Source organism: Nicotiana tomentosiformis, chromosome 3 (assembly GCF_000390325.3).
Source record: "Nicotiana tomentosiformis chromosome 3, ASM39032v3, whole genome shotgun sequence".
NCBI lineage: Eukaryota > Viridiplantae > Streptophyta > Magnoliopsida > Solanales > Solanaceae > Nicotiana > Nicotiana tomentosiformis.
This window is the reverse complement of record NC_090814.1, coordinates 29,707,252-29,732,956: the sequence shown is the minus strand read 5'-3', so window position 1 is coordinate 29,732,956 and position 25,705 is coordinate 29,707,252. Positions and strand designations below refer to the sequence as shown.

Below are 25,705 nucleotides of genomic sequence, written 5' to 3'. Positions count from 1 at the left end.
TTATCAAACACATGTAATTATGAGATCATGCCAAAATAAAGGAAGGGCTTAGCCTTAACATACCTGAGCCGATTCTCTTGACAATCCCTTTAACACACGTCAATTGCGATAACACGTAATGGCGGATCGAGTAGGAAAAAATTCGTATGATATTCTTGGAAAAGATTATACCGTACTCCCTTAGAGTCACGATTTCACGCTGCTGCACTTTCATACGAAATGTCGAGCTCCATTCTTTACTTAGCAAGCCTTAGCATCCTACTTTTAATAAGGTAAGAGATCTCTTAAATTTGAGAGTTCCATCCGTTACTTGCATCTAGATATAAGCATCTCAATTTAAAATTTGATAGGCCTTTTATATAAGTGGGTGTGGGCCCCACACTTTGTAATGACTAAGCCACTAATGTGACACCTTATCATAAGAATTATGAGTCATTAATTTGGACAAGGTTTGCTGCCACATTAGGTTCCTTAGTCTTTATCAAAAGACCCTAATTAATCATCCACCAACTCCTTAATCAACTTATTAATTCCCTACTAATCTAATAATTAATCAATTACCCACATAGTTATGAATTATCTCAAATTACTTAAAATACTACTCACTTTTAACACACCTTAAACACCTTACTATCATGGTCATGTGGTACCTTGTATGGCACTAGTCCATAAATATCGGATATTATAGCTCGGATCGTATTTTATCTCAAAATGACAACTTTGACGAAATTCATTTCCTTCGATTTGCTTACCCTCTCACCTTCACAAATTTACTCATCACTTGTTTGAAGTAGCACAATACTTATAATCCCAAAATAATCTCATTCCCGAACTTACGTCGATTAACTTACGATGAAACTTTAATGTCCGAAAATGGGGGATGTAACATCTCATTTCCGAGCTTATATCAATTTACTTATGGTGTAATTTCATGTACAAAAATATGGGGTGTAACATCATTTCCCCCTTTTGGAATATTCATCCTCGAATGTTGACTGACATACTTATCATTCTCATAACCCATAACTCTTGCGAATACCTTAATACTCTCCTTTTTCCTCCAGCTTTTAGACGATCTCTAGGCTTTACTTTGTGAACATATATAGAATTATGACAAGTTGTCCCTCTGGGCGTCTATGGCTTTACTACATTTAGGTAGGCCATACTATACCATAACTCTTACTTCGATTTACCGTTACTGAGGTCTGCTACCAAACTCCAGGTTACTCTCATTTCTTATCCTATATTTATAAGTCTAAGTCCTTTAATGCTTCCTCATTACTGTTCATCTTAAGAATGACGGCCTAATCTCATCTTATACTTTGTAACTTTTATCCATCCCTTGTTGATTCACCTCAATATTGATCTATAACCTACCACTGACAACTTGACCTTTTATGTAACACTGCCGCTAGGGCTCACGTCTCATCGAGGAACATTTGAACTAATTAGACTGATCCACATGAGGCGATACCATGTTTTCATAACCGTATTTTATAGCATCCCAATGTGATTCACCTTACGTGGGTATTTTAATCTTGTACAATTTATGAAATCCCTTTCTTTTATTCTTCAAATCATTACTCAATCGGAGGCCCCAAACGTTATCCTTTATTTGTCACAATTACACCCTCATTCTATTACTAGGGTAGCATTCCATTTCTTCTAAATGTTAATAGTCTTAGACTTCTTCGAGTTCATTCAGGCTATACTGAGCTTTCTATAACTTTGAGAAACCATCAGCTCTCTCGTTTTCGTGTGCTTAATCCCGAGGACTTATCCATTCTTGTTACCTTCTCACTCGCCCTTTCTTATCCTTACTCTTGTCTTCCTAAAACCTTGTCGCTCTACCATACTTTAGCTTGTGACCTACATATATCTATTTATATTACTTGTAACCTCCCTTCAACTTGCTTTCACCATAGATTTCCTTATGTTGTTCTGGAACATTAAGCGATACATCACATCGTCTCTAACTCTTCTTTTCTCTCTTAACTAGACCACTCAGTACCTAGAAACCATAGGCTGGAAGATATGCCATTGATGACGCCGTTATCATTCCTGGATACTGAATCCTCGCGCTTCTAGCCTTCTATCCGTAGTATGGACTATTCATAACCTTCTACACCTGAATATCTCGTATGTTGTTAACCTTTACCTTGCTTACCTTAAAATCTCGCATCGCATCTTCTATCTATTTCATGACCTCCCTTCCACATAGGTATGATTCACATCCACAACTTGAAGCTCTATTACAATACTCGCACCTCTGGCGTATACACAATCCGGTGGGAGCTTCATACTGACTTCTTATGCGGCTGATACTCTTGTAACTGACTTCATTGTAGAGCCGTTGTATAATATGGCTACTGTACTATCTTTCTTTCACCCCTGATATTAAGAGTGATCATGCTCTGTTCTCAATCACGATTTCTATAATTTTCTGGGTCCAATAATCAGACTCCTAATTTACTTAGTTGATGTAACTCTTTAGTTTCCCCTTCCCTCTGATCAATCTTTATGTAGGCTTAAGCTATCTTTCGATGTGCGGCTCATGGCATTAGTTATTACTTTAGACCTTCATGGACGTTATGGAATATCCATGATACAATCTTTTAACAATTCAATCCTTTGTCTATGACCTGGACTCAATTATTTCTTTTAACTCATACCAGAGTCTTCTACGACTGTATGATTGTCAACATATATGCTGCATGGATAATACTCCGAACTCTTAAGTGCGTTCATAACATAACTAACTCTGGACCATCGATCAAATAATTCCTTCCGTTCCTTCTCAACTTTCTTTAAATGTAAGTAATTACTTTTCCTGGTTGTTCTGCCACTTGTTGTATGAATACTTGGCTTATCTTAGTGCCCACACATATTGGAATTCCATACAACCCATATTATCTTGAATATCATCTTTTGACCTTTTTCTTCTTCCTGTCCATTAGCCACGATAGGTGCCACTTTCTTATGGAGTGCATACAACATTGTAGTAAGACTGTTTTTACATGACCCTTTCTTCTTCAAGTTACTATGCTTAGGTTGAAGCCTTCTTCCTTATTTCCTCAGCTAGCCTTTCATTGTAGTACTTAGGGGGGACCCTCTGACTCTTGTAAAATGCTGCGAGCTTATTACATCGTATATCCGATAGAATTTTTGATGTCCTTCCTTGCCTATAAATTTTCGTAGTTACTTACCTCCAGGCTCACGTGCTTGTAGGGCCATTTCTAAACTGAAATGCTGATAGTCTTCCCAGTGGCACTCTCTTTTATTTCCGTAACACTCATATGGTACCTTTAACTACCCCAACTCCCATCTGAATATTTCTCAAGTATTACAATGACATTACTGCGAGGCTGAATTCACTATATTGGGTTTTACTATGTTTATCTTGCACGATCTGCTGACTCATCTGTAACCTCCTGTTTAGCCATAACTAGGCTCTTCCTGGATCAACTACTAACTGCTCGTTGGTTCATTCTCATATTTGTATTCCGCGTAATCCCTCTTGGATTATTCCCTTTGTCTTAACTTACGTCTTGCACTGGCTCCTTATTTATCGATAACATCTTGAGAAGGAACCCTTACTTCCTTTCCTTGACGTCGTGCTTGCATTGTGTTCTGGAATCGTAGAATATTGGTAGGATTTAGATAAGTGCAATTTCATTCCTTTCTCATTTTTATCGCATTCTTCCTTTACTATTCCATAATTACTAGAACCTCTTAATTTTGACTTAATGCCATATTATTCCATATTCCTCCCTTTAGAGGAGTACTAAAAGTTGGAGCCACGATGATCTACATATAGATGTTTTACCTTTTCATATTTGGCATCTTTTCACATCATCGATAACCCTTACACGCCTTGCAGTAATCCTTCTGTACCAAGGATAACGAAATTCCTTAGTCACGAGGGAGACACCTAGTGTAACTGGCACACATAGTCCCTTAAGGTTAACTTTGCTCACATTGCTTGCTTCAGGGAAGCGTCTTCCTCAAAGACCATTCTCTGAATTTCTCATGAACCTTCTTCTATTTTCCATTTTATTATCGCCGGAACGAAATCTGAAATTCTCACGATACCGACTATTATCAAATTACTCACTCCCTAATTCATGTTTAGTTTATCTTGTTCACCAGCCCATACTAATTTCTATTACTCTGGAGTCTAACTTTTCCTTCTGGTAGTCGCGTTGGAGTCACGAGCTTATTTCTCGAGACTTTATGGCCTATACTCTTTTGTTGTCTCAAGGCCTGTCACCTCTCGTCTTTTCCTTCACTTAACTATAGACTATGTAATACTGTCATTCATTTCATTTGTATTTTTTAATCTTCCGTTGTCATCCATGTATCACATCTTACTCATAATGCTTCATTAACTGGGTACCTCATGCCCTTCTTCACCTTGCTTCTTTTACTTGCTGAAACTTGTGTCTACCTTCCGATTCTCTTATTCCTTTTTACCGTAAGAGTGGATAGGTATTCTTGCCTTAGGGATCCTTATCAAGAAGCTTACACATCTTAGTACACACATGATCTACTGAATACCTTACATTTACTCATCATAAGCATCATCAAAAATCGAGTTCCTCTGACTTAACTCTTCCATAGCCACATTCAATATCTTACCAACTGTCATTCTGGATATAGGCATCATCATATTATGAATAGGATAGAGTTTAGGAAATTGAGTTCTTACAACTGAGCTCTACCACACGATCTAGAGTAAGAAGAAAGAGTGACAGTCCTAAATGCCCTGTAGCCTCCTGCTTATAAGTGTGGTACACAACACACCCATAAACAAGACTCTTCTAGACACAGCTTGTACACTCCCTAGGATAGAACTGCTCTGATACCACTTCTTTCACGCCCCGAACCTGGGGGGCGAGACTGGCACCCGGTGCCTCATCTATCCTTGCGTGCCAACTTACGACTAAGGGACTCTGAACATATAATGTCATACTTTGGCCATGGTCCACATTGCAAGATAATTTGCGAAGCAAAATATAAAACTGAACGGAAACTAACACTGACTAAACATCAATATAAAGCTGGGACGACAAGGCCGTCATAATTACTACAGCAGATAAACTAACCAAATATACATATAAGGCCTACAAGCCCAACATACTACACTAACTGACAGGATATGTCTACAAGCCTCTACTGATGGATGTACTTTGATCGGAACAGGGCCCCGACCTACCCATAACATATATATATACATATATACATAAGATGTACATAAAACTCTAGACCCGGCAACTCCGAATGACATGGAGCTTACCGATCAAGTTGAACTAGGGTAACACCTACTGAGGAGGTCTACCTGTCTGTCTGTCTGAACGCATGAGATGCAACGTCCTTGGCAAAAAGGGATGTCAGTACGAAATAATGTACCGAGTATGCAAGGCAACAGAATAACTAAAAGCTGACACTAAACTGATAATATTATAACTGAAAGCAACTGGGAGTCAAAGATAATCTGAAGATATGCTTTCCTGCTGATACTGACTCAATTCTCTCAATATAGTAAGTAAAATAATTGTCCGGCCTTATAAGTCTTGGTATATATATAACTACTATGTCGTAGTAGGCTCGCTCATAGGCGCTCGACCATACTAGGCTCTGTATCTCGGCCAACTGGGCTCGCTCATAGGAGCTCGTCCACAGTAGGCTCGGCATAAAACTTACTATCTAATCAAAGGTTGCCCAATAGAGGCCTGACCATCGATTATAGTTCAATGGTAATGAAAATACAGTAATACTGTATATATAGGCTTTCTGCTCTCTTGACTAGAAGAAGACAATACTCAATTAAATATGAAGTCCCGATAAGGAGAATACTGTAATTTATGAGACTAGGATAATGTATATAAATTTGGGAGTATGAACTTCTCTTTATGCCTTGTTATCAAACACATGAAATTATGAGATCATGCAGAAATGAAGGAAGGGCTTAGCCTTAACATACCTGAGCCGATTCTCTTGACAATCCCTTTAACACACGTCAATTGCGACAACACGTAACGACGAATCGAGTAGGGAAAATCCGTATGATATTCTTGGAAAAGATTATACCGTACTCCCTTAGAGTCGCGATTTCACACTGCTGCAGTTTCATACGAAATGTCGAGCTCCATTCTTTACTTAGCAAGCCTTCGCATCCTACTTTTAATAAGATAAGAGATCTCTTAAATTTGAGAGTTCCATCTGTTACTTGCATCTAGATATAAGCATCTCAATTTATAATTTGATAGGCCTTTTATATAAGTGGGTGTGGGTCCCACACTTCGTAATGACTAAGCTACTAAATATGACACCTTATCATAAGAATTATGAGTCATTAATTTGGACAAGGTTTGCTGCCACGTTAGGTTCCTTAGTCTTTATACAAAGACCCTAATTAATCATCCACCAACTCCTTAATCAACTTATTAATTCCCTCCTAATCCAATAATTAACCAATTACCCACATAATTAAGAATTATCCCAAATTACTTAAAATACTACTCACTTTTAACACACCTTATATACCTTACTATCATGGTCATGTGGTACCTTGTATGGCACTAGTCCATAAATATCGGATATTATAGTTCGGATCGTATTTTATCTCAAAATGACAACTTTGACAAAATTCATTTCCTTCGATTTGCTTACCCTCTCACCTTTACAAATTTACTCATCACTTGTTTGAAGTAGCACAATACTTATAATCCCAAAATAATCTCATTCCCGAACTTACGTCGATTAACTTACGACGAAACTTTAACGTCCGAAAATGGGGGATGTAACATCTCATTTCTGAGCTTATATAAATTTACTTATAGCGTACTTCCATGTACAAAAACATGGGGTGTAACAAATCACCCCTTCGGAAAAGGCAGGGAAAGTGGGCGAGTCATCAATTACTACTGCCCCAAGTAAGTCACTCAGGGCGTTCTCTTCGGTTCGAAGAGATTCGGGGACGGCCTCTTCAAACATATCCCCCATCCGTTGACTTCGATGGGAGGCACCCTCGATCTCTAACGATTCGGGGACTCTACCCGAATCTTTCTCCGATATACTCTCAGTTCGAGGCGGAGCATTATAAACTACCATCGATCCAGCCTCCTGTGGAGCGCCGATGGTTTTCTTCATTCGGTCCACCAGTACGGACCCGTCGTCTTCTTCTTCCTCGTCTTCATCCCTTAGATGCCGAACTGATTCTAAGGTTAGAGGGATGATATTCTTCTTCGACTTACGAGTTGACCTTGCCTTCGATTTTGGATTTTCGTAAGTAGAGTCCCTTTTTCTCTTATTATCCTTTGCCGATTTATAAACCGGGGCCGAAGCTTCTTCCTCGCCGGACAAAGGCCTCAAAACCACATTTCTGCCCAGGCCTACATATAAGAAAAATTGGTTAAGTATATGGAAGACATTTCGTTCGAACTATCAAAGACATAGGAAAAAAACTTACTGTGATTTTTAACCTCTCATCGGCCCTTTGCCAAATCACGTCACGAACGTTCGGCATATGTAGAGGTCGAAGCCAGGTCCCGCACCCAGCTCTTAAGGTGAGAAACTGCACCGGGCATCCAAGGAACCGCTGCATCATAAAAGAAATACCAGCTAGAAAGAAACAAAAAGACGAGATGATAGGGAATAACAACAGTATTACACTTACACTTCATGTTCCACTCCTCGGGGAATGGCATCTTTTCGACTGGGATCAGGTCCGAAGTCTCCACTCGAACGAACCTGCTCATCCAGCCTCGATCCTTGTCCTCGTCTATGCTTGAGAACAGTACCTTAGTAGCCCGGCGTTGAAGTGTTATTGATCCACCTCGAAAGAGGCGGGGACTATACAATCTAATAAGATGGTCGAGGGTGAAAGGCACCCCCTCGATCTTATTCGCAAAGAAACGGATCAGAATAACGATCCGCCAAAAAGAAGGATGAATCTGGCCTAGGGTTATTTGGTATTGACGATAAAAATCGATGATAACAGGGTCGAAAGGTCCTAACGTAAAAGGGTAAGTATACACACTTAATAAACCTTCCACGTGGGTGGTAATATCTTCGTCGGGAGCCGGAATTACCACTTCCTTTTTATCCCAGTTGCAATCTGTCTTTAACTCTGCAAGTTGCTTTTTGGTTATCGAGCATAAATACCTCGATACAGGCTCACACATACGAGGAACCAACGAGCCTTTGTCGACCTTAAAATTGGAGGTGAGAAGACACGTTCCGGGAACACACTCCTCAGGCCGTGGCTCCACCGGTGTTTTATCAGCGGCGGGCTGTGAAGAAGAAGCCTCTTCTTTTTGAGGGACGTTTTTTGATGTTTTCACCATTTTTGAATTTAGAAGGAGGAAATAACGAAGATATGGTGTTTCAAAGAAAGATTTTGCAGTAAAAAACACAGAAGGAAAATTTCACACTTACATACGAATTCAGAAGGTATGAGAAAGAGCTTAGGAAATTTTGAGATTAGAAGATGTAAAAGTAATTAATGGTGAAAAAGGGGGATATTTATAGGCTTAGCAGTGGCGGTTCAATATCGGTAATGGCCGACCATCGTCTAACACGCATTAAATGCCTCGGTAAACTGAACCGACGAGACAACTATCACGTACGTCACGATCGGACTCGATGCAAACGTCAGTATATATCTAATCGTACCGTTGGAAAATCATGTTGTTTCTAGTTACATTATTCCTGAGAAACGAGGGGACTATTTGTATACGGATAAAACCGATTAGTCCATCGTACGAACTAGTCGAGATGATAATACTTTGATCGAAGAGCGTCTTCGTAATATCAGGTTGAGGTCCGAAGTCAGGTCATCAAGCTTCGAGTTCTAGGACCGATCAATGTCAAGCTCGATATCATTATCGAGCTCGAATCCAAATCGAACTATGAGGCGAAGCGAAATTATCGAACTTAAGATTCATAGACTGACCGGCACCGACCCCGAATCAATACCGGACTCTGAGTCAGAATTGAGCTCGAGTCAAGATCGAGAGCTCGAGTCAATGCCGAGCTCGAGCCAATATCGAACTCACAGACAAGAGCCGTTGCAACCGCACTAGGGGAGAGAATCCTGGCGGGAATTAGGGAAAAACTAATTCATCATGAGTTCCCCACTATGTATTTTTTATTATATCTAAAGTAGGATCCTTCCACTATAAAAGGGATGATTGTTGTTTCTGTAAGGCATCAAGACATTCATACATTGTAACAAGAACTCTATTTCTCATATTGAAAGATTAACCCTTTGAGCTTTATTACTTTATCATATTTTACTCATTCATTTTCCTCCTTCCAACTATTTTTATTTGTCATTCTTTATAGTTAAAATTGTATATTTCTATTCCTTTCTACGATTTGTGTTAAATTATACCACATACCCTTAGAATTACATACAAATTTAACTCTATCTAATTTTTCGGGTAAACAGAAACTTATAAAGCAAAGCAGCAATATTAGCAATGAGGAAAAGAGAACAGAAAATTGACCCTGAATCGCCATTAATATTATGTGGAAGGGAAAGTATTCTTATGATTTACTGTGTATCTCTATAGGGAACTGTACTAAAGTCGAAGGGGGGAACAGACCGGCTTTTCCAAGCAGCAATAGCCAAAGGAAAAAAGTTGCTACTACCCTATAAACTAGTATGACTATCCGCGTGATATACTAGTATCCACATATTTTACATAAAAGACGAGTATCCACATATTTTACAATTAATATTTAAACTAGTATATCTATCTGCGCGAACCAAAAAGAATTGAACATTAATATTATAATTTTCATTTCTAGTTAATATTTATTAATTAAACATATATTGACAATTGTACTATATTTTTGTGATTTTTTTCTTATTCCTTACTCTCCCTCTCATTTTTTTATCATCCAAATACATACTTCTATCCTCGGTTATAAATTTTTTTCCTTTCCTTCTCTCCTCGTACTGCTACTCCCATTATTACTTTTTTCCCTTTCTATTCCTAACTTAGATAATCTATTTTACTTCTATTTTAATATTTTTGTCTTATCTAGAAAAATAACTCTCTAGAAGAGAAAGAGATCCAAATTCCAAAGAAGCAAATAGTCTGAAGAGGTAAATAAAAAAACTTATGTTTCGCACATTTAAGATAAATTTCTTCATTTTACATAATTAGTTCCAAATAGAGGCGAAGAATTACCTTATGAGTACTTCTCCAAGAGCAATAGATTCGGGCTACTTTCATGGGAGCAATGCTAATTAACAACCAAGAATTTAAGCCTTCATATTTTTATTCTGTATGGCATATTCAAGTAAGTATTGAGAAATTATAAGGTCTTCTGTTTACCCGAAAAAACAGATAGAGTTGAATTTATATGTAGTTCTAAAGGTATGTGATATAATTTGATACAAATCGTAAAGAGAAGTAGGAATATCCAGTCTTGACTGTGAAGAATGGAAGATAAACACAGTTGAAAGGAGGATAATTTATGAATAAACAAGATGAAGTAATGGAGCTCAAAAGGTTAAACTTTCAATATAAGAATGTGTCAATAATATCTTTGTTACAATGTATGAATGTCTTGATGGTCTTTACAGAAACAATAATCATCCCTCTTATAGTGGATGGATCATACTTTAGATATAATTAAAAATACATAGTGGAGAACCCATGATAAATCAGTTTTTCCCTAATTCCCGCCAGGATTCTCTCCCCTAGTGCGGTTGCAACGGCTCTTGTCTATGAGCTCGATATTGACTCGAGCTCGATATCGACTCGAGCTCTCGATCTTGACTCGAGCTCGATTCTGACTCGGAGCCCGGTATTGATTCGGGGTCGGTATTGGTCGGTCTCTGACTCATAAGCTCGATAACTTCACTTCCCATTATAGTTCGATTTGGATTCGAGTTCGACATTGATCGGTCCCTAGAACTCGAAGCTTAGTGACCTGACTTTGGACCTCAACCTGATATTATAAAGACACTCTTCGATCCAATGTATTACCATCTTGACCAGTTCGTAGGAAGGACTAACCAGTTTTGGCCGTATACAGATAGTCCCCTCGTTTCTCGGGAAGAATGTGAGACGACATGATTTTCCAACAGTATGATTAGATATATACTGACGTTTGCATCCAGCCCGATCATGACGTATGTGATAGTTGTCCCGTTGATTTAGTTTACCGAGGTATTTAATGCGTGTCAGACGATGGTCGGCCATTATCGATATTGAACCGACATTGCTCAGCCTATAAATAGCCCCTTTTTTCACCATTAATCACTTTTACATCTCCAATCTCCAAATTATCTAAGCTCTTTCTTGCACCTTCTGAATTCATCTGTAAGTGCAAATTTTTCCTTCTGCGATTTTTATTGCAAAATCTTTGTTATTTCCTTCTTTTAAATCCAAAAATGGTGAAAACATCAAAAATCGTCCCTCAAAAAGAAAAAGGTTCTTCTTCACAGCCTGTCGCCGACAAAACACCGGTAGAGCCACGGCCTGAGGAGTGTGTTCCTGGGTCGTGTCTTCTTATCTCCAATTTTAAGGTCGAAAAAGGCTCGTTGGTTCCCGGTCGGTGCGAGCCGGTATCGAGGTATATGTGCTCGATAACCAAAGGGCACCTTGCACAGATAAAGAAAGATTGCAACTGGGAGAAAAAAGAAGTGATAATTCCGGCTCCCAACGAAGATATTACCACTCACATGGAAGGGTTCTTAAGTGTGTATACTTACCCTTTCACGTTAGGACCTTTCGACCCTGTTATCATCAATTTTTGCCGTCAATACAAAATAACCCTAGGCCAGATCCATCCTTCCTTTTGGCGGGTCGTTATTCTGATCCGTTTCTTTGTGAACAAAATCGAGGGGATGCATTTCACCCTCAACCATCTTTATAGATTGTACAGCCCCCGCCTCTTTCAAGGTGGGTTAATAAAACTTCAGCGCCGGGCTACCAAGGTGCTGTTCTCGAGCATAGACGAGGACAAGGATCGAGGCTGGATGGGCAGGTTTGTTCGAGTGAAGACTTCGGACCTGATTCCTGCCGAAAAGATGCCATTCCCCGAAGAATGGAACATGAAGCGTAAGTGTAATTCTGTTGTTATCTCTTATGGTCTTGCCTCTTCGTTTCTTTCTTGCTGATATATCTTTTTATCATACAGCGGTTCCTTGGATGCCCAGTGCAGTTCCTGACCTTAAGAGCTGGGTACGGGACCTAGCTTCGACCTCTACATACGCCGAACATTCGTGGCGTGATTTGGCAAAGGGCCGATTGGAGGACAAAAATCATGGTAAGATTCTTTCTTATGTTTTTTGATAGTTTGAACGAAATGTCTTCCATATACTTAACCAATTTTCTTGTGTGTAGGCCTGGGCAGAGATGCGATTTTGAGGCCCCTGCCCGGCGAAGAAGAAGCTTCAGCCTCGGTTTCTAAATCGGCGAAGGACAATAAGAGGAAAAGGGCCTCTACTTTCGAAAATCCAAAACCGAAGGCGAGGTCGGCCCGTAAGCCGAGGAAGAATACCATCCCTTTGACCGAAGAATCAGTTCGTCATCTAAGGGATGAAGATGAGGGAGAAGAAGAAGACGACGGGTCCGTACTGGTGGCCCGAGTGAAGAAAACCATTGATGCCCCACATGCGGTTTATAAGGCTCCGCCTCGAACTGAGGGTATATCGGAGAAAGATTCAGGCAAAGTTCCCGAGTCGTTGGAGATCGAGGATGCCTCCCATCGAAGTCAACAGATGGTGGATATGTCTAAAGGGGTCGTCCCTGAATTTCTTCGAACTGAAGAGAACGCCTCAAGTGACTCACTTGGGGAAGTAGTAATCGAAGACTCACCCACTTTCCCTACTTTTTTCGAAGGGGCGATTCGGGAAGCCCAAGCTTTGGGGGCCCTCGAGGTAGATGGATCTCTTGAGGTAGAGGACCCTTTTCGTGATCTGTTTACCGGTGTCGAGGATGTTGCCGACACTAGTGATGCATCAGATATTTTCCACGGAGTGCAGCAGGCTTTGAATAGGGTAAGCCTTAACTTACTTCGTTGGTATTATCTTCTGTTTGTTTTTCTTTTCTAACTTCATTTCTTCTTTCTTCGTAGGCCGCAGCAGTTCATCGAGAAGCATGTTCTCGGTCTCGAGCCGAGCTGCGTCGGTACGAGGCTGACCTCCAACGGGTCACAGAGGAGAGGAACGCCCTTAAACTCCTCTTAGGGCAAAGGGGAGAGGAAATCAAGGACCTCCGAGTTGAGTTGGCCAAGGCTCACCAAGATCAGACCGATCTGACCGAGCAGGTAATGATACTATTAAAAGCCTATGGGCTCGATACTGGAATGATGGCTAATTGTTCAGTCTCACAGCTACAGCAAAAGCTTGATATGATTGGAAAACTCCGTGAGGAGGCCTATGTGATAAAGGCGGAGTCCTTGAAGTTGAAAGAAAGTATGGACCGCTTTGCTGTAGAGAAAGAGGCTGCTCGAGCCCAATTATCATCGGCCGAAGGTCAACTTCAAGGTCTGAAGAAGAAAAGATCGGTTCAAGCAAGAAAAATAGAGGAGCTCGAGGCTCGGTTGGCTTCTAAACTTGCCAAGGCCGAAAAAGCAGAGGCCGATGCAGATGCATTTGTGGCCGCTTATCGGGCTGATGCTGAAGCTGCTCAGGTACATGCGAGAGAGATATCCGAGACCGCTCGAACTCGAGCACATTGGATTGATGAACTCGCCAAATGCCAATCTCGGAGGGAAACCCTGGAGGAGATCCATGCTCGAGGCTTCGATCTTACTGAAGAGATAACAAAGCCCAAAGAGCTTGATGCCGATGCTGGAGCCTTGTCCTCCAATGATGACGATGACAATAATGATGATGGGAGCAAGAGCGAGTATAAGAGTGGGGAGGAGCCCGATGGAGAAGAGACTGCCCCCCAGAGAAAATCAGGAACCTTAGGTTTTTTCATTTTTCATCTTTTTGTGTAAGGTCCTGATCGGACGTTTGTATATATTATCATATATATAAAGGCCCTTTTCTTTCCCAACTTGTCTTTGTTTTATTTTCTGCCTTGTGAAGATTTTGTTTTACTCATGCCTTATGAAAATGTTCATAAGTTTGAGGCTTTAGGCAATTTTTATCTAACTCGAACTTTGTAGTCTTTATAACTGAGCGAGTGCTTGCTCGAACTCGAAGTACGAGTGGACCTTAGGCTTTATAGTTGAGTGAGTGATTGCTCGAACTCGAAGTAAATTAGCCTATATGCTTAATAGTTGAGTGAGTGATTGCTCAAAACTCGAAGTATTGTAGCCCGTAGGCTTTATGGTTGAGTGAGAAATTCACTCGAACTCAAAGTAATATAGCTCGTAGACTTAATAGTCGAGTGAGTGATTGCTCGAACTCGTACGAAGATAGCCCTTAGGCTTAATAGTCGAGTGAGTGATTTGTTCGAACTCGAAGTAAGATAGCCCTTAGGCGTAATAGTCGAGTGAGTGATTTGCTCGAACTCGAAGTAAGATAGCCCTTAGGTTCAATAGTCGAGTGAGTGATTGCTCGAACTCGAAGTAATGTAGCCCGTAGGCTTTATGGTCGAGTGAGTGATTTATTCGAACTCGAAGTAAGACAGCCCTTAGGCTTAATAGTCGAGTGAGTGATTTGCTCGAACTCGAAGTAAGATAGCCCTTAGGCTCAATAGTCGAATGAGTGATTGCTCGAACTCGAAGTAATGTAGCCCATAGGCTTTATGGTCGAGTGAGTGATTTGCTTGAACTCAAAATAAGGTAGCCCGTAGGCTTAATAGTTGAGTGAGTGATTGCTCGAACTCGAAGTAATGTAGCCCGTAGGCTTTATGGTGTAAGTATTTCAAAACTCCTTCGGTAATGGTCAGCACTTAAGCCTGTTTGAATCATGAAGTAGAACGAACTTTTCAAAATATGAGATATCGGTAAAGAAGAAGTTTCTCTTTATAAGTCATTATACATGTATTCATATTTTACGCTAGGGTTCGAGCAAAACTATGCGGGCATGGTTTGTTTTGACCATTTGGCCCTTACACTTTTCCCTATCGAGACCATGTTTGACATGAATTTGATTTGAAGTAACTTTCTTGTATCGAACTCGATTTATTCGATGGTAAAGCCCCCAGTATTCGAGGTTGATTGTAAAGAGGCATCAGATACTGTCGAATTGTACTAAGTTAGCACGATCAGTGGTTGCCTCATTAAAAACTTTGCCGAAAAACCCATTTGGGACAAAAACCGGTCTAAGGGAAAAAGAGTGCAATGCGTACTTTCAGACCTAAGGCTTCGTGTCGAATAATCCATCTCTGTTCCTGGTCGTACTCCTGCAATGGTTAGTTTCGAAATATAAACGAGCACGGGAGGGTCGTACCTTAGCAGTAGTATCATTTTAGGTGCGACACGTTCCAATTGCTTTGTAGTTGTTCACCGTTTATGACACCGAGCCTGTAGGATCCTTTACCGATGATTTTGAGTACATGATACAGTCCTTCCCAGTTCGGACCCAGTTTTCCTTCATTTGGATTTCAGATGTTGATGGTGACTTTTCTTAGCACTAAGTCCCCGATTTTGAAATAGCGAAGATTGGTACTTCGATTATAGTATCTTTCGATCCGCTATTTTTGGGCGGCCAATCGGACGAGAGCGGCTTCTCGTTTTTCGTCCAATAATTCAAGGCTAGTATTCATAGCCTCGTGATTTGACTCTTCTTTTGTATATCGAAGCCCGACACTGGGTTCCCCGACTTCGACTAGGATTAAGGCTTCAGAGCCATACACTAAGGAGAACGGGGTTGCTCCTGTACTGGACTTTGATGTTGTTCAATATGCCCAAAGGACTTCGGGTAGAATTTCTTTCCATTTTCCCTTAGCGTCGTTCAACCTTTTATTTAGGTTTTGAATGATAGTCGTGTTTGTCGACTCAGCCTGTCCGTTCCCACTAGGGTGATACATCGTTGAAAATATCCTTTTTATTTTGTGATTTTCGAGGAATTTCGTCACTTCACTGCCGATAAATTATTTTTCATTGTCACACACTATTTCAGCGGGTATCCTAAATCGACATACGATGTGATCCCAAATGAAGTCTATAACCTCTTTCTCTCTCACTTTCTCGAACGCCTGTGCTTCAACCCATTTAAAGAAATAGTCAGTCATAAATAAAATGAACTTAGCTTTACCTGGGGCCGATGGCAGAGGGCCGACGATATCCATCCCCCATTTCATGAATGGCCATGGGGATAGGACTGAATGAAGTCGTTCTTCGGGCTGATGGATCATCGGTGCAAACCTTTGACATTTATCACATTTTTGAACAAACTCTTTAGTGTCCTTTTCCATGCTATCCCAGTAGTATCCTGGTCCAATGATTTTGTGAATCAGTGATTTGGCGCCGGAGTGGTTCCCACAAGTGCCTTCATGGACCTCTCGTAAAACATAATCGGTGTCTCCTGGTCCTAAGCATACTGCCAATGGTCAATCGAATGTCCTTCTATATAATATTCTATCTTCAGTCAATGTGAATCGAGCAGCTTTGGTTTGTAGGGCCCTCGATTCTTAAGGGTTTGATGAGAGTTTTTCGTTCTTCAAGTATTTAATATACTTATTCCTCCAATCCTAGGTTAAGCTTGTAGAATTTATCTCGGCATGACCCCCCTCGATTACGGATCCCGAGAGTTGAACGACAGTCCCCGAGTCGATCTCATCTTCCTCGACCGATGACCCCAAATTTCCGAGCGCATCAGCCTCACTGTTTTGTTCTCGAGGCACATGCTGTAAAGTCCATTCCTTGAAATGGTGCAAAGTTACCTGTAGTTTGTCCAAATACCTTTGCATTCTATCATCTCGAACTTCGAAGGATTTGTTTACTTGGTTCACCACTAGTAAAGAGTCACATTTGGCTTCAATGACTTCTGCTCCCAAGGTTTTAGCTAGCTCGAGACCTGTAATCATGGCCTCATACTCGGCCTCATTGTTAGTCAACCTAAAAGTTTTGATAGATTGCCTAATAGTGCTACCCGTGGGGGGTTTCAAAATGATGCCTAGCCCGAACCCCTTCACATTCGAAGCACCATCTATGAAGAGGGTCCAAACCCCCGATGATGTACCTGATTTTAACAAGAGTTCTTTTTCAACTTCGGGTACGAGGGGTGGCGTGAAATCGGCCATGAAGTCCGCTAAAATTTGAGAGTTGATGTCCGTACGAGGTTGATATTCGATATCGTACCCACTGAGTTTGATGGCCCATTTGGCCAATCGGCCCGATAGTTCGGGCTTGTGCAAAACATTACGAAATGGGTAAGTGGTTAATACGTATATGGGGTGACATTGAAAGTACGGTCTTAACTTTCTAGAGGCGCTTATCAGTGCAAGTGCCAATTTCTCTAAGTGTGGATATCTAGTTTCTGCTTCTCCTAAGGTTCGACTTACATAACAAATGGGAAATTGCGTACCTTGCTCTTCTCGAACTAGGACACCACTTACCGTGATTTCCGATACTGCCAAGTACAAGTATAGTTTCTCATCTGCCTTCGGAGTGTGAAGCAGTCGTGGGATCGATACGTATCGCTTCAATTCTTCTAATGCATGTTGGCATTCCAGGGTCCAGGAGAAATCATTCTTCCTTTTGAGTAGAGAGAAAATTTTGTGGCTTCGATCCGACGACCTCGAAATGAATTGGCCTAAGGCAGCTATCCGTCCAGTTAGCTTCTGCATGGCTTTTACACTGTCCACGACGGTGATGTCTTTGATGGCCTTGATTTTCTCGGGGTTGATCTCGATCCCCCGATTCAATACCATGAAGCCAAGGAACGTGCCCGAACCAACCCCGAAATCACATTTCTCGGGGTTGAGCTTCATGTTGTATTTCCTTAAAATCTTGAACGTCTCCTGCAAATGAGTCAAATGGTCCTCTGCGCGCAGGGACTTAACTAGCATGTCATCAATATAAACTTCTATTGACTTACCTATCTGTTCTTCGAATATTTTATTTACTAGGTGTTGGTAAGTAACTTCTGCATTTTTTAGCCCGAAGGGCATTACATTATAACAATATGTTCCATACTTGGTGATACATGAAGTCTTTTCTCGGTCCTCCGGGTTCATTTGGATTTGATTGTACCCGGAATAAGCATCGATAAAAGTAAGGATCTCGTGGCCGGTCGTGGCATCGATAATACGATCGATGTTAGGCAGTGGAAAGGACTCTTTGGGGGCACGGCTTGTTTAAATCCTTATAATCTACACACATTCTATGTTTGTTCCCTTTTTTAGGGATTACAACTTCATAGGCTAACCATTCGGGATATTTCACCTCCTGAATCGACCTTATTTTGAGAAGTTTAGTTACCTTGTCCTTCACGAATGCGTGCTTTACCTCGGACTGAGGTCTTCTTTTTTGCTTCACCGATTTGAACCTAGGGTCCAAGGTTAGCCGATGCGTTGTTATCGATGGTGGGATCCCTGTCATGTCTAAATGGGACCAAGCAAAATAATCTATGTTATCAATAAGAAATTGAATAAGCTTTTTCCTGAGTTCGGGGATCAATCCCGTTCCCAGGTATACCTTTCTCTCGGGCAGATACTCGATCAATATAACCTGTTCCAGCTCTTCGATCGTTGATTTGGTGGCGTCAGAATCTTCGGGGATGATAAAAGCTCGAGGGGTCAAAAAATCCTCCTCCTCTTCTTCTATCTCCTGCTTCCCCGATTCGATCGAGGCTGGTGGCTGTGATTGCTATTTGACTTCTCATTTACCTTTGATGCTCGACCTTTTCGAGGTTGATAGTGTCGATGTCGGTGTCACCTCATCAACCACAAACATTTCCTTCGCAGCATGCTGCTCACCGTATATTATTTTTACACCGTCTAACGTCGGGAATTTCATTACTTGGTGGAGAGTCGAAGGTACTGCCTCATATTGTGGATCCAAGGCCTTCCAAGTAGGGCATTGTACCTTATGTCGCCCTCGATTATGTGGAACTTGGAATTTTGGATGGTCCCAGCCATGATCACTAGTAGAATAATCTCCCCTTTAGTCATTTCACTGGCCATATTGAAGCCGTTTAAGACCCGAGCTGCGGGCACGACTTGATTTTGCAGGCCGAGCTGCTCCACGACCCTCGATCAGATGATATTCACAGAGCTACCTGGATCCACTAAAACACGCTTAACTTGAACTTTATTTAATAAGATATAAATTACCAGAGCTTTATTGTGGGGCTGAGAAATGCCTTCTACTTCTTCGTTGTTGAATGATAAAGTGCCTTTGGGCACATAATCTCGGGTTCATTTTTTCCTAGTGGTTGGTATCTTAGTGCGTTGGAGTATGGGTCTCTTTGGAGTGTCGACCCCACCGACGATCATATGAATGATATGTTGGGGTTCCTCCTGTTTATTTTTTCTGTTGGCGTCCCTTTCTCTGAAATGATTCTTGGCTCGATCGCTGAGGAACTCTCGAAGGTGGCCCTCATTGAATAAATGGGCTACCTCCTCCCTTAATTGTCTGCAATCCTCGATCTTGTGGCCATGCGTGCCATAATATTTGCACATCGAATTTGGGTTTCTTTGGGAAGGATCAGTTTGCATGGGTCTAGGCCACCTAGTATCTTTGATCCTTCCGATTGCCGATACAATGCCCGATGCATCGACGCTAAAATTATATTTTGATAACAGAGGTGCCTCTATAGGATCGGCATATATTTCAAAACTACTCTTGCTCATAAGTCCCCGAGAATTCTATCCTCGATCACTTCCTCGAATGTTCCGGGCAGAATTGTGTCCTGATCCATTGTTCCTTCGATCTGCGGTGTATGGTTGATATCGGTCTCTGTTCGACCTTGGCTCTCTGTCGATGTCCCTCTGGTTTTTAACTGCCGACCTGTTTGGACGTACTGAACCGGAAGGGGCTCCTAATTGGTCGTCCTCGACCCTGATCTTTGATTGATATCGATTGTTCACATCTGCCCAAGTTACAGCTGGATACTTGATCAAATTTTGTTTCAACCGACGTGATGCTATCGAACTCCGCTCGTTCAACCCTTGGGTGAATTCTTGAACGACCCAATCATCTGTGACTGGTGGCAACTCCATGCATTCCATTTGAAATCGGGACACGGTCTCTCTCAACATTTCATTATCCCTTTATCTTACCTTGAAAAGGTCTGATTTCCTCGTCGCGACTTTTATGGCCCCGACGTGTGCCTTTATGAAAGAATCTGCTAACATGGCAAATGAGTCGATGGAATTTGGTGGCAGGTTGTGATACCAAATCATCGCTCCTTTTGAGAGGGTCTCTATGAATATTTTCAACAACACAGATTCGATTTCATCATCTTCTAAATCGTTACCCTTGATGGCACATGTTTAAGAGGTGACGTGTTCATTGGGGTCGGTCATTCCATTATATTTGGGAATCTCGGGCATACGAAATTTCTTTGGGATCGGTTTTGGAGCTGCACTTGAGGGAAAAGGCTTTTGCACGAATTTTTTTGGAACCCAACCCTTTTATCATTGGTGGTGCCCCCGAGATCTGATCGACCCTGGAGTTATATGTTTCCACTTTTTTTATCATTTTCTTCGATCCGTTTTGTGAGTTCCTCGAGTATCTTAGCAATTTCGGGATTAGTCCTTGATTCTTGCTCATTTGACCTTACTATGGCTGGCTCCGTTCTATGGGTAATTTCTCGAGGTGGACTGGGCTCTGACCTGCTCGGTACCTGGGTTTGGCTCTGCAAAAGCTTGCAACATCTCTAAAATCATACGCAAGCTGACTCCGTTTTCCTTAACGTTATGGGTGTCTCGAGCAGCAGATCGAGTACCACCATGAGTGCTATTTTCAGGTTCAGAACGTTGGTTTGTCTAGTGCTACTTCAACTCGAGCTTCAACGGCATCGACAAGCGGCCTTTCGGCCCTGGGCGTCAAGTTATTGTTTTCATCTTGAAGGTCAGCTTCGTTGTCGATAGGTAAGGCCATTAATTGAGAGTTTGCCGTTGCTAATCTGAAATCAAAGAAACTTTCAAAAAACAAGCGTAAAATGGTGTGTGTTGCAGATTCGTATCAAATAACCATTGTTATCCTTAGCCCCACGGTGGGCGCCAAACTGTTTACCAGAAAAAACGAATAGAATTGAATTTGTATGTAGTTCTAAGGGTATGTGATATAATTTGATACAAATCGTAAAGAGAAGTAGGAATATCCAATCTTGACTGTGAAGAATGGAAGATAAACACAGTTGAAAGGAGGATAATTTATGAATAAACAAGATGAAGTAATGGAGCTCAAAAGGTTAATCTTTCAATATGAGAATGTGTCAATAATATCTTTGTTACAATGTATGAATGTCTTGATGGGTCTTTACAGAAACAATAATCATCCCTCTTATAGTGGAGGGATTCTACTTTAGATATAATTAAAAATACATAGTGGGGACCCATGATAAATCAGTTTTTCCCTAATTCCCGCGAGGATTCTCTCCCCTAGTGCGGTTGCAATGGCTCTTGTCTATGAGCTCGATATTGACTCGAGCTCGATATCGACTCGAGCTCTCGATCTTGACTCGAGCTCGATTCTGACTCGGAGCTCGGTATTGATTCGGGATCGGTGTTGGTCGGTCTCTGACTCATAAGCTCGATAACTTCGCTTCGCATCATAGTTTGATTTGGATTCGAGCTCGATAATGATATCGAGCTCGACATTGATCGGTCCCTAGAACTCGAAGCTTGGTGACCTGACTTCGGACCTCAACCTGATATTATGAAGACGCTCTTAGATCCAATATATTACCATCTTGACCAGTTCGTACGAAGGACAAACCGATTTTGGCCGTATACATCTTCGCGTGATATGAAAGACCAAGCAATGAAAGTTTGGAAAGAAAAAAGCAGATGAACAAATTTACAGTGCCTTTATCTATTGCGGTGACAACAATATATAGTCAAAGAAAATATAAAAATTAACAATTTGTTCTTACAAACATGTTAACCTTATGAATTTTGACTCAATGATAGCAAATATTTAAGTTTGAAGGACTTGTACAAGTATTTAGCAATTTGGCTCCTTTGGAGAAAGGTAGATCAAGAATCTATATGAGTTCGAATATGTTTTTTTTACTTTTCCTTCTTTTGTTTGTTTCTTCTTCTCCTTCTCCTAAACTCCTTCCTTCTTTTATTTCCATATGTATAAGAAAAGTTTTAAAATAAAAGACTAATTATCTACTAAAGAGGAAGAATATAATCTACTTGTTTATACACACATACACATAAAAGAGAAAATATAAAGACAACATAATACCTTGACAAACCTGCTTTCACTTTAAGAAAAATCATATCCATTAATGATAAAAATAGGAAGTTCCACTCGCAGATCTCAAAACAACATAAAAAAGGGAGAATAACACAAATTGAAAAAGACAATTATCAGTAAGAAAAAAAAATACACATCAATAAATCTCCAAAAGAAAAAAATAAAATAAATGAAATTTCATGTAACAATTAGAGAAATGTAAGAGAACAACATTCAAAAATAATTATTAGAAGGCAAAAACAACAAATCAATGAATTAATAGAATGACGTCCAAAGTAACAAAGTTTCAGGGAATTCTTTTTTTAAATATAAGGTAAATAGAATTGCATCTAAAGTAACGATATTCGAAAGCAATAAAAATACTGTAAAAAGATAAAGAACGGATAGATAGAAATACGCCAAAGTAACAATTGTCTAGGAAAATAAAGAACAAAAAAAAAAAAGAAGAATCCTACGGGATATTATCTCCTACATATTGAAGTGCTGGTGCTATAAATAGTGGGAGGATTTATGGATGTAAAAGGAGGTTATATGTGGTAACTGCAGGTGAGATATAAAAAAAAGGATGAGATAGAGGTTAATTAAGAAGATTAATAGACATGACTTTTGGGAGAGGAAAAGAGGGAGGTTAAAAGACATGACTTTTGGTATTCTATTTTTGGCACATAAACGGATAAACAAAATAAGGAAAAACTCAAAAATTTAAGAGAATAGATGTCACGACCCAATTTCACCTATAGGTCGTGATGGCGCCCAACAGCACAGCTAGGCAAGCCAACTAGGGGTTTAAACATATATTCAATTCTTTAAAAATTAACCAAGTAATTAAACTCTTCTTACTTGCAAGAATTAAGACAATATGAAAAGATTTGGTAAATTAAAATAACCAAGAAAAATAATTAAATCAAGAAATTCTACTAGTGTGTGCCAAGACCTGGTGTCACAAGTTGTGATGAGCCAAAATATCATCTTTAAATTTAATAATTAATTCTGTGCTCTAAGACCTCGAAAAGTACTATTTATCATTCCTTGACTTGCGTGCGCAGTCCGTAAAATTTTCCGAAAATGTTTTATGTGAAAAATGGATTAAAATGTGAATTAGAGCTTTAAAACTCAACTGAGTTGACTTTGGTCAACATTTTGAGCAAACGGACTCGAGTCAGTGTTTTAACAGTTCCGGTAGGTCCGTATCATAATTTGGACCTTGGGCGTATTCCCGGAATCAAATTATGAGGTCCCTAGCCCGAGATATGGAATTTTGATGAAACATTAAAAGTTTTAAAAGCTTAAGTTCAAATAGTAATCGGATGTCGAATTATGTGCAAACGACCCCCGAAATAGAATTTGATTATTCCAACAGCTCTGTATGGTGAATTTTGACCTAGGAGCGTGATCAAAATTTTATTTGGAAGTCCGTAGTGAAATTAGGATTGAAATGGCTAAAATAGAAATTTTAAGTTTGGAAATTTGACCAGGGAGTTGACTTTTTGATATCGGGGTCAAAATCCAGTTCCAAAAACTTTTCATAGCTACGTTATGTCATTTGTGACTTGTGTGCAAAATTTGAGGTCAATCGGACTTGATTTGATAGGTTTCGACATCGAATGTAGAAATTGAAAATTCTTAAGTTTCATTAAGCTTGAATTGGGGTGTGATTTGTGATTTTAGTGTTGTTTGATGTGATTTGAGGTTTCAAATAAGTTCTTATGATATTTTAGGACTTGTTGGTGTATTTGGTTGATGTCCCGAGAGCCTCGGGTAAGTTTATCATGGTTAACGGATCAAAAGTTGGACTTAAAATAGCTGCTGTAATTTTTCTCTTATGCTGGAAATTCTGGGCTGTGATAGAGCCCAAGATCGAGGCCCAAGATCGAGACCCATGATCGAGACCCATGCTCGAGGGCCATGATCGAAGGCAAAGGCTCGAGGGCCATGATCGAAGCCACGATCGAGGCCGAGGATCGATCGAGGGTCATGATCTAGGGCCATGATCGAGGGCCATGATTGAGGGCCATGATCGAGGCTGAGGATCGAGGGTCATGATCGAGGGTCATGATCGAGGGCTGCCTGGACAGAATTATAAAGGAAGGCATTCGTCCCATTCGCCATTTTTAACAAATTGGAGCTTGAGCAGAGGCGATTTTTGATAGATTTTCAAGGAAAAGACATTGGGGTAAGTGATTCTAACTCGGATTTAGTCAATATACACGAATATATCATTGTTTTCACCATTTAATTAGTGTTTTGAGATTGAAATTTAGGAAATTTTAGAAATCTCATAGAAATGAATTTTTGAGATTTTGGTGTCAATTCGGAGTCGGATTTGAGTGAAACTGGTATGGTTGGACTCATAATTGAATGGTTTCTCGGATTTTGTGAGTTTCGTCGGATTTCGAGATGCCGGTCCCACGGGCAAATTTTGAGTTAATTTCGGATTTTTATTGAAAATGTAGTATTTTCTTATGGAATTGATTCTATAATTTTTGTTGACTGTATCGAATTAATTATGACTAGATTCGAGTCAATCGGAGTAGGAAAATCGAGGAAAAAGCATACTACTTGGTTAAATTGGAGCAAGTCGAGGTAAGTGACTTGTCTAACTTTATGTGGGAAAAATTTTCCTTAGGATTTGATAATTGTAATGTGTGAAAAGTCGTGTACACGAGGTGACGAGTGTGTACACAGGCTAAATATGAAAGATTATATTTTTAAATTGTGTAGATCACTGTTGCGCATTAATTAAATTATTTTATTTTGTTATATTCTTCATTATTGATTTAATGTTATATTTTAAATTTGCTTGACCTTTTCCTGCTAATTATTTTATTTGTTTAGTTGAAACTTGATTTCTTTTATTCTATGCATTATATGAAGGGTGATTTTATTTAAATTAAATATTATTAATATAAATTATTTGACATTTTAAATTTGGTATTTAAGCAACGTATTAAAATTTTGAAATATTATTTTGTTGAGTTATTTATTCCCGAATATTTTGTGAGATTTTCTTACTCATTGTGATGGAGCCGTGAGATCTTTATTGTGAAAAAATATTATTGTTGAATTATTTTGACATGAGCCGTGAGCTCTTTATTATGGAAAAATATTGTTGTTGATTTATTTTTGGCAAATTAAAATATTTGGGCACTTGAGGTGCAAATGATGATATATTGTGATATTGATACGCATACGGTGGTATAAGGTTTGGGTGTTGAAACTCATGCGGTGAGATAAGGGTGGTTTGATATCCGTGGCTAGTAGGAAAAACTACTAGAAGTCATGCAATGTGATAAGGATGGCTAAAACGCGGGATGCTATTTCGAAAAAAATATTTTCTTTAAAATAAATTGTGAAGGCTCCCATGGTGAGATAATAAAATGAGATATTGTGAATTTATTTATGA

General features: G+C 40.0%; 1 protein-coding gene and 1 long non-coding RNA gene across 2 annotated transcripts; one reads left to right on the top strand and one right to left on the bottom strand.

The window, feature by feature from the left end:
- The first annotated feature begins 12,052 nt into the window (after positions 1–12,052).
- Positions 12,053–13,971, top strand: LOC138907553 (uncharacterized). Its single transcript, XM_070198151.1, has 4 exons — positions 12,053–12,083; positions 12,163–12,291; positions 12,369–13,024; positions 13,102–13,971. The coding sequence occupies exons 1-4, from the start codon at positions 12,053–12,055 to the stop codon at positions 13,969–13,971; spliced, it is 1,686 nt and encodes a 561-aa protein (XP_070054252.1).
- A 7,391-nt stretch (positions 13,972–21,362) lies between these two features.
- LOC138908726 (uncharacterized) lies at positions 21,363–22,950 on the bottom strand. Its single transcript, XR_011415125.1, has 2 exons — positions 22,758–22,950; positions 21,363–21,745 (listed from the first exon to the last, which is right to left on the bottom strand). It is a non-coding gene; the product is annotated as an uncharacterized lncRNA (long non-coding RNA).
- Between the last annotated feature and the right edge of the window lie 2,755 nt (positions 22,951–25,705).

Bases quoted from the DNA above. Each gene is read 5' to 3' on its own strand.
- LOC138907553 (XM_070198151.1), top strand. From the start codon at position 12,053: ATGCCATTCCCCGAAGAATGGAACATGAAGC. The intron at 12,084-12,162 runs GTAAGTGTAATT...TTTATCATACAG, and splicing joins CGAAGAATGGAACATGAAGC to CGGTTCCTTGGATGCCCAGT. The intron at 13,025-13,101 runs GTAAGCCTTAAC...CTTTCTTCGTAG, and splicing joins TGCAGCAGGCTTTGAATAGG to GCCGCAGCAGTTCATCGAGA.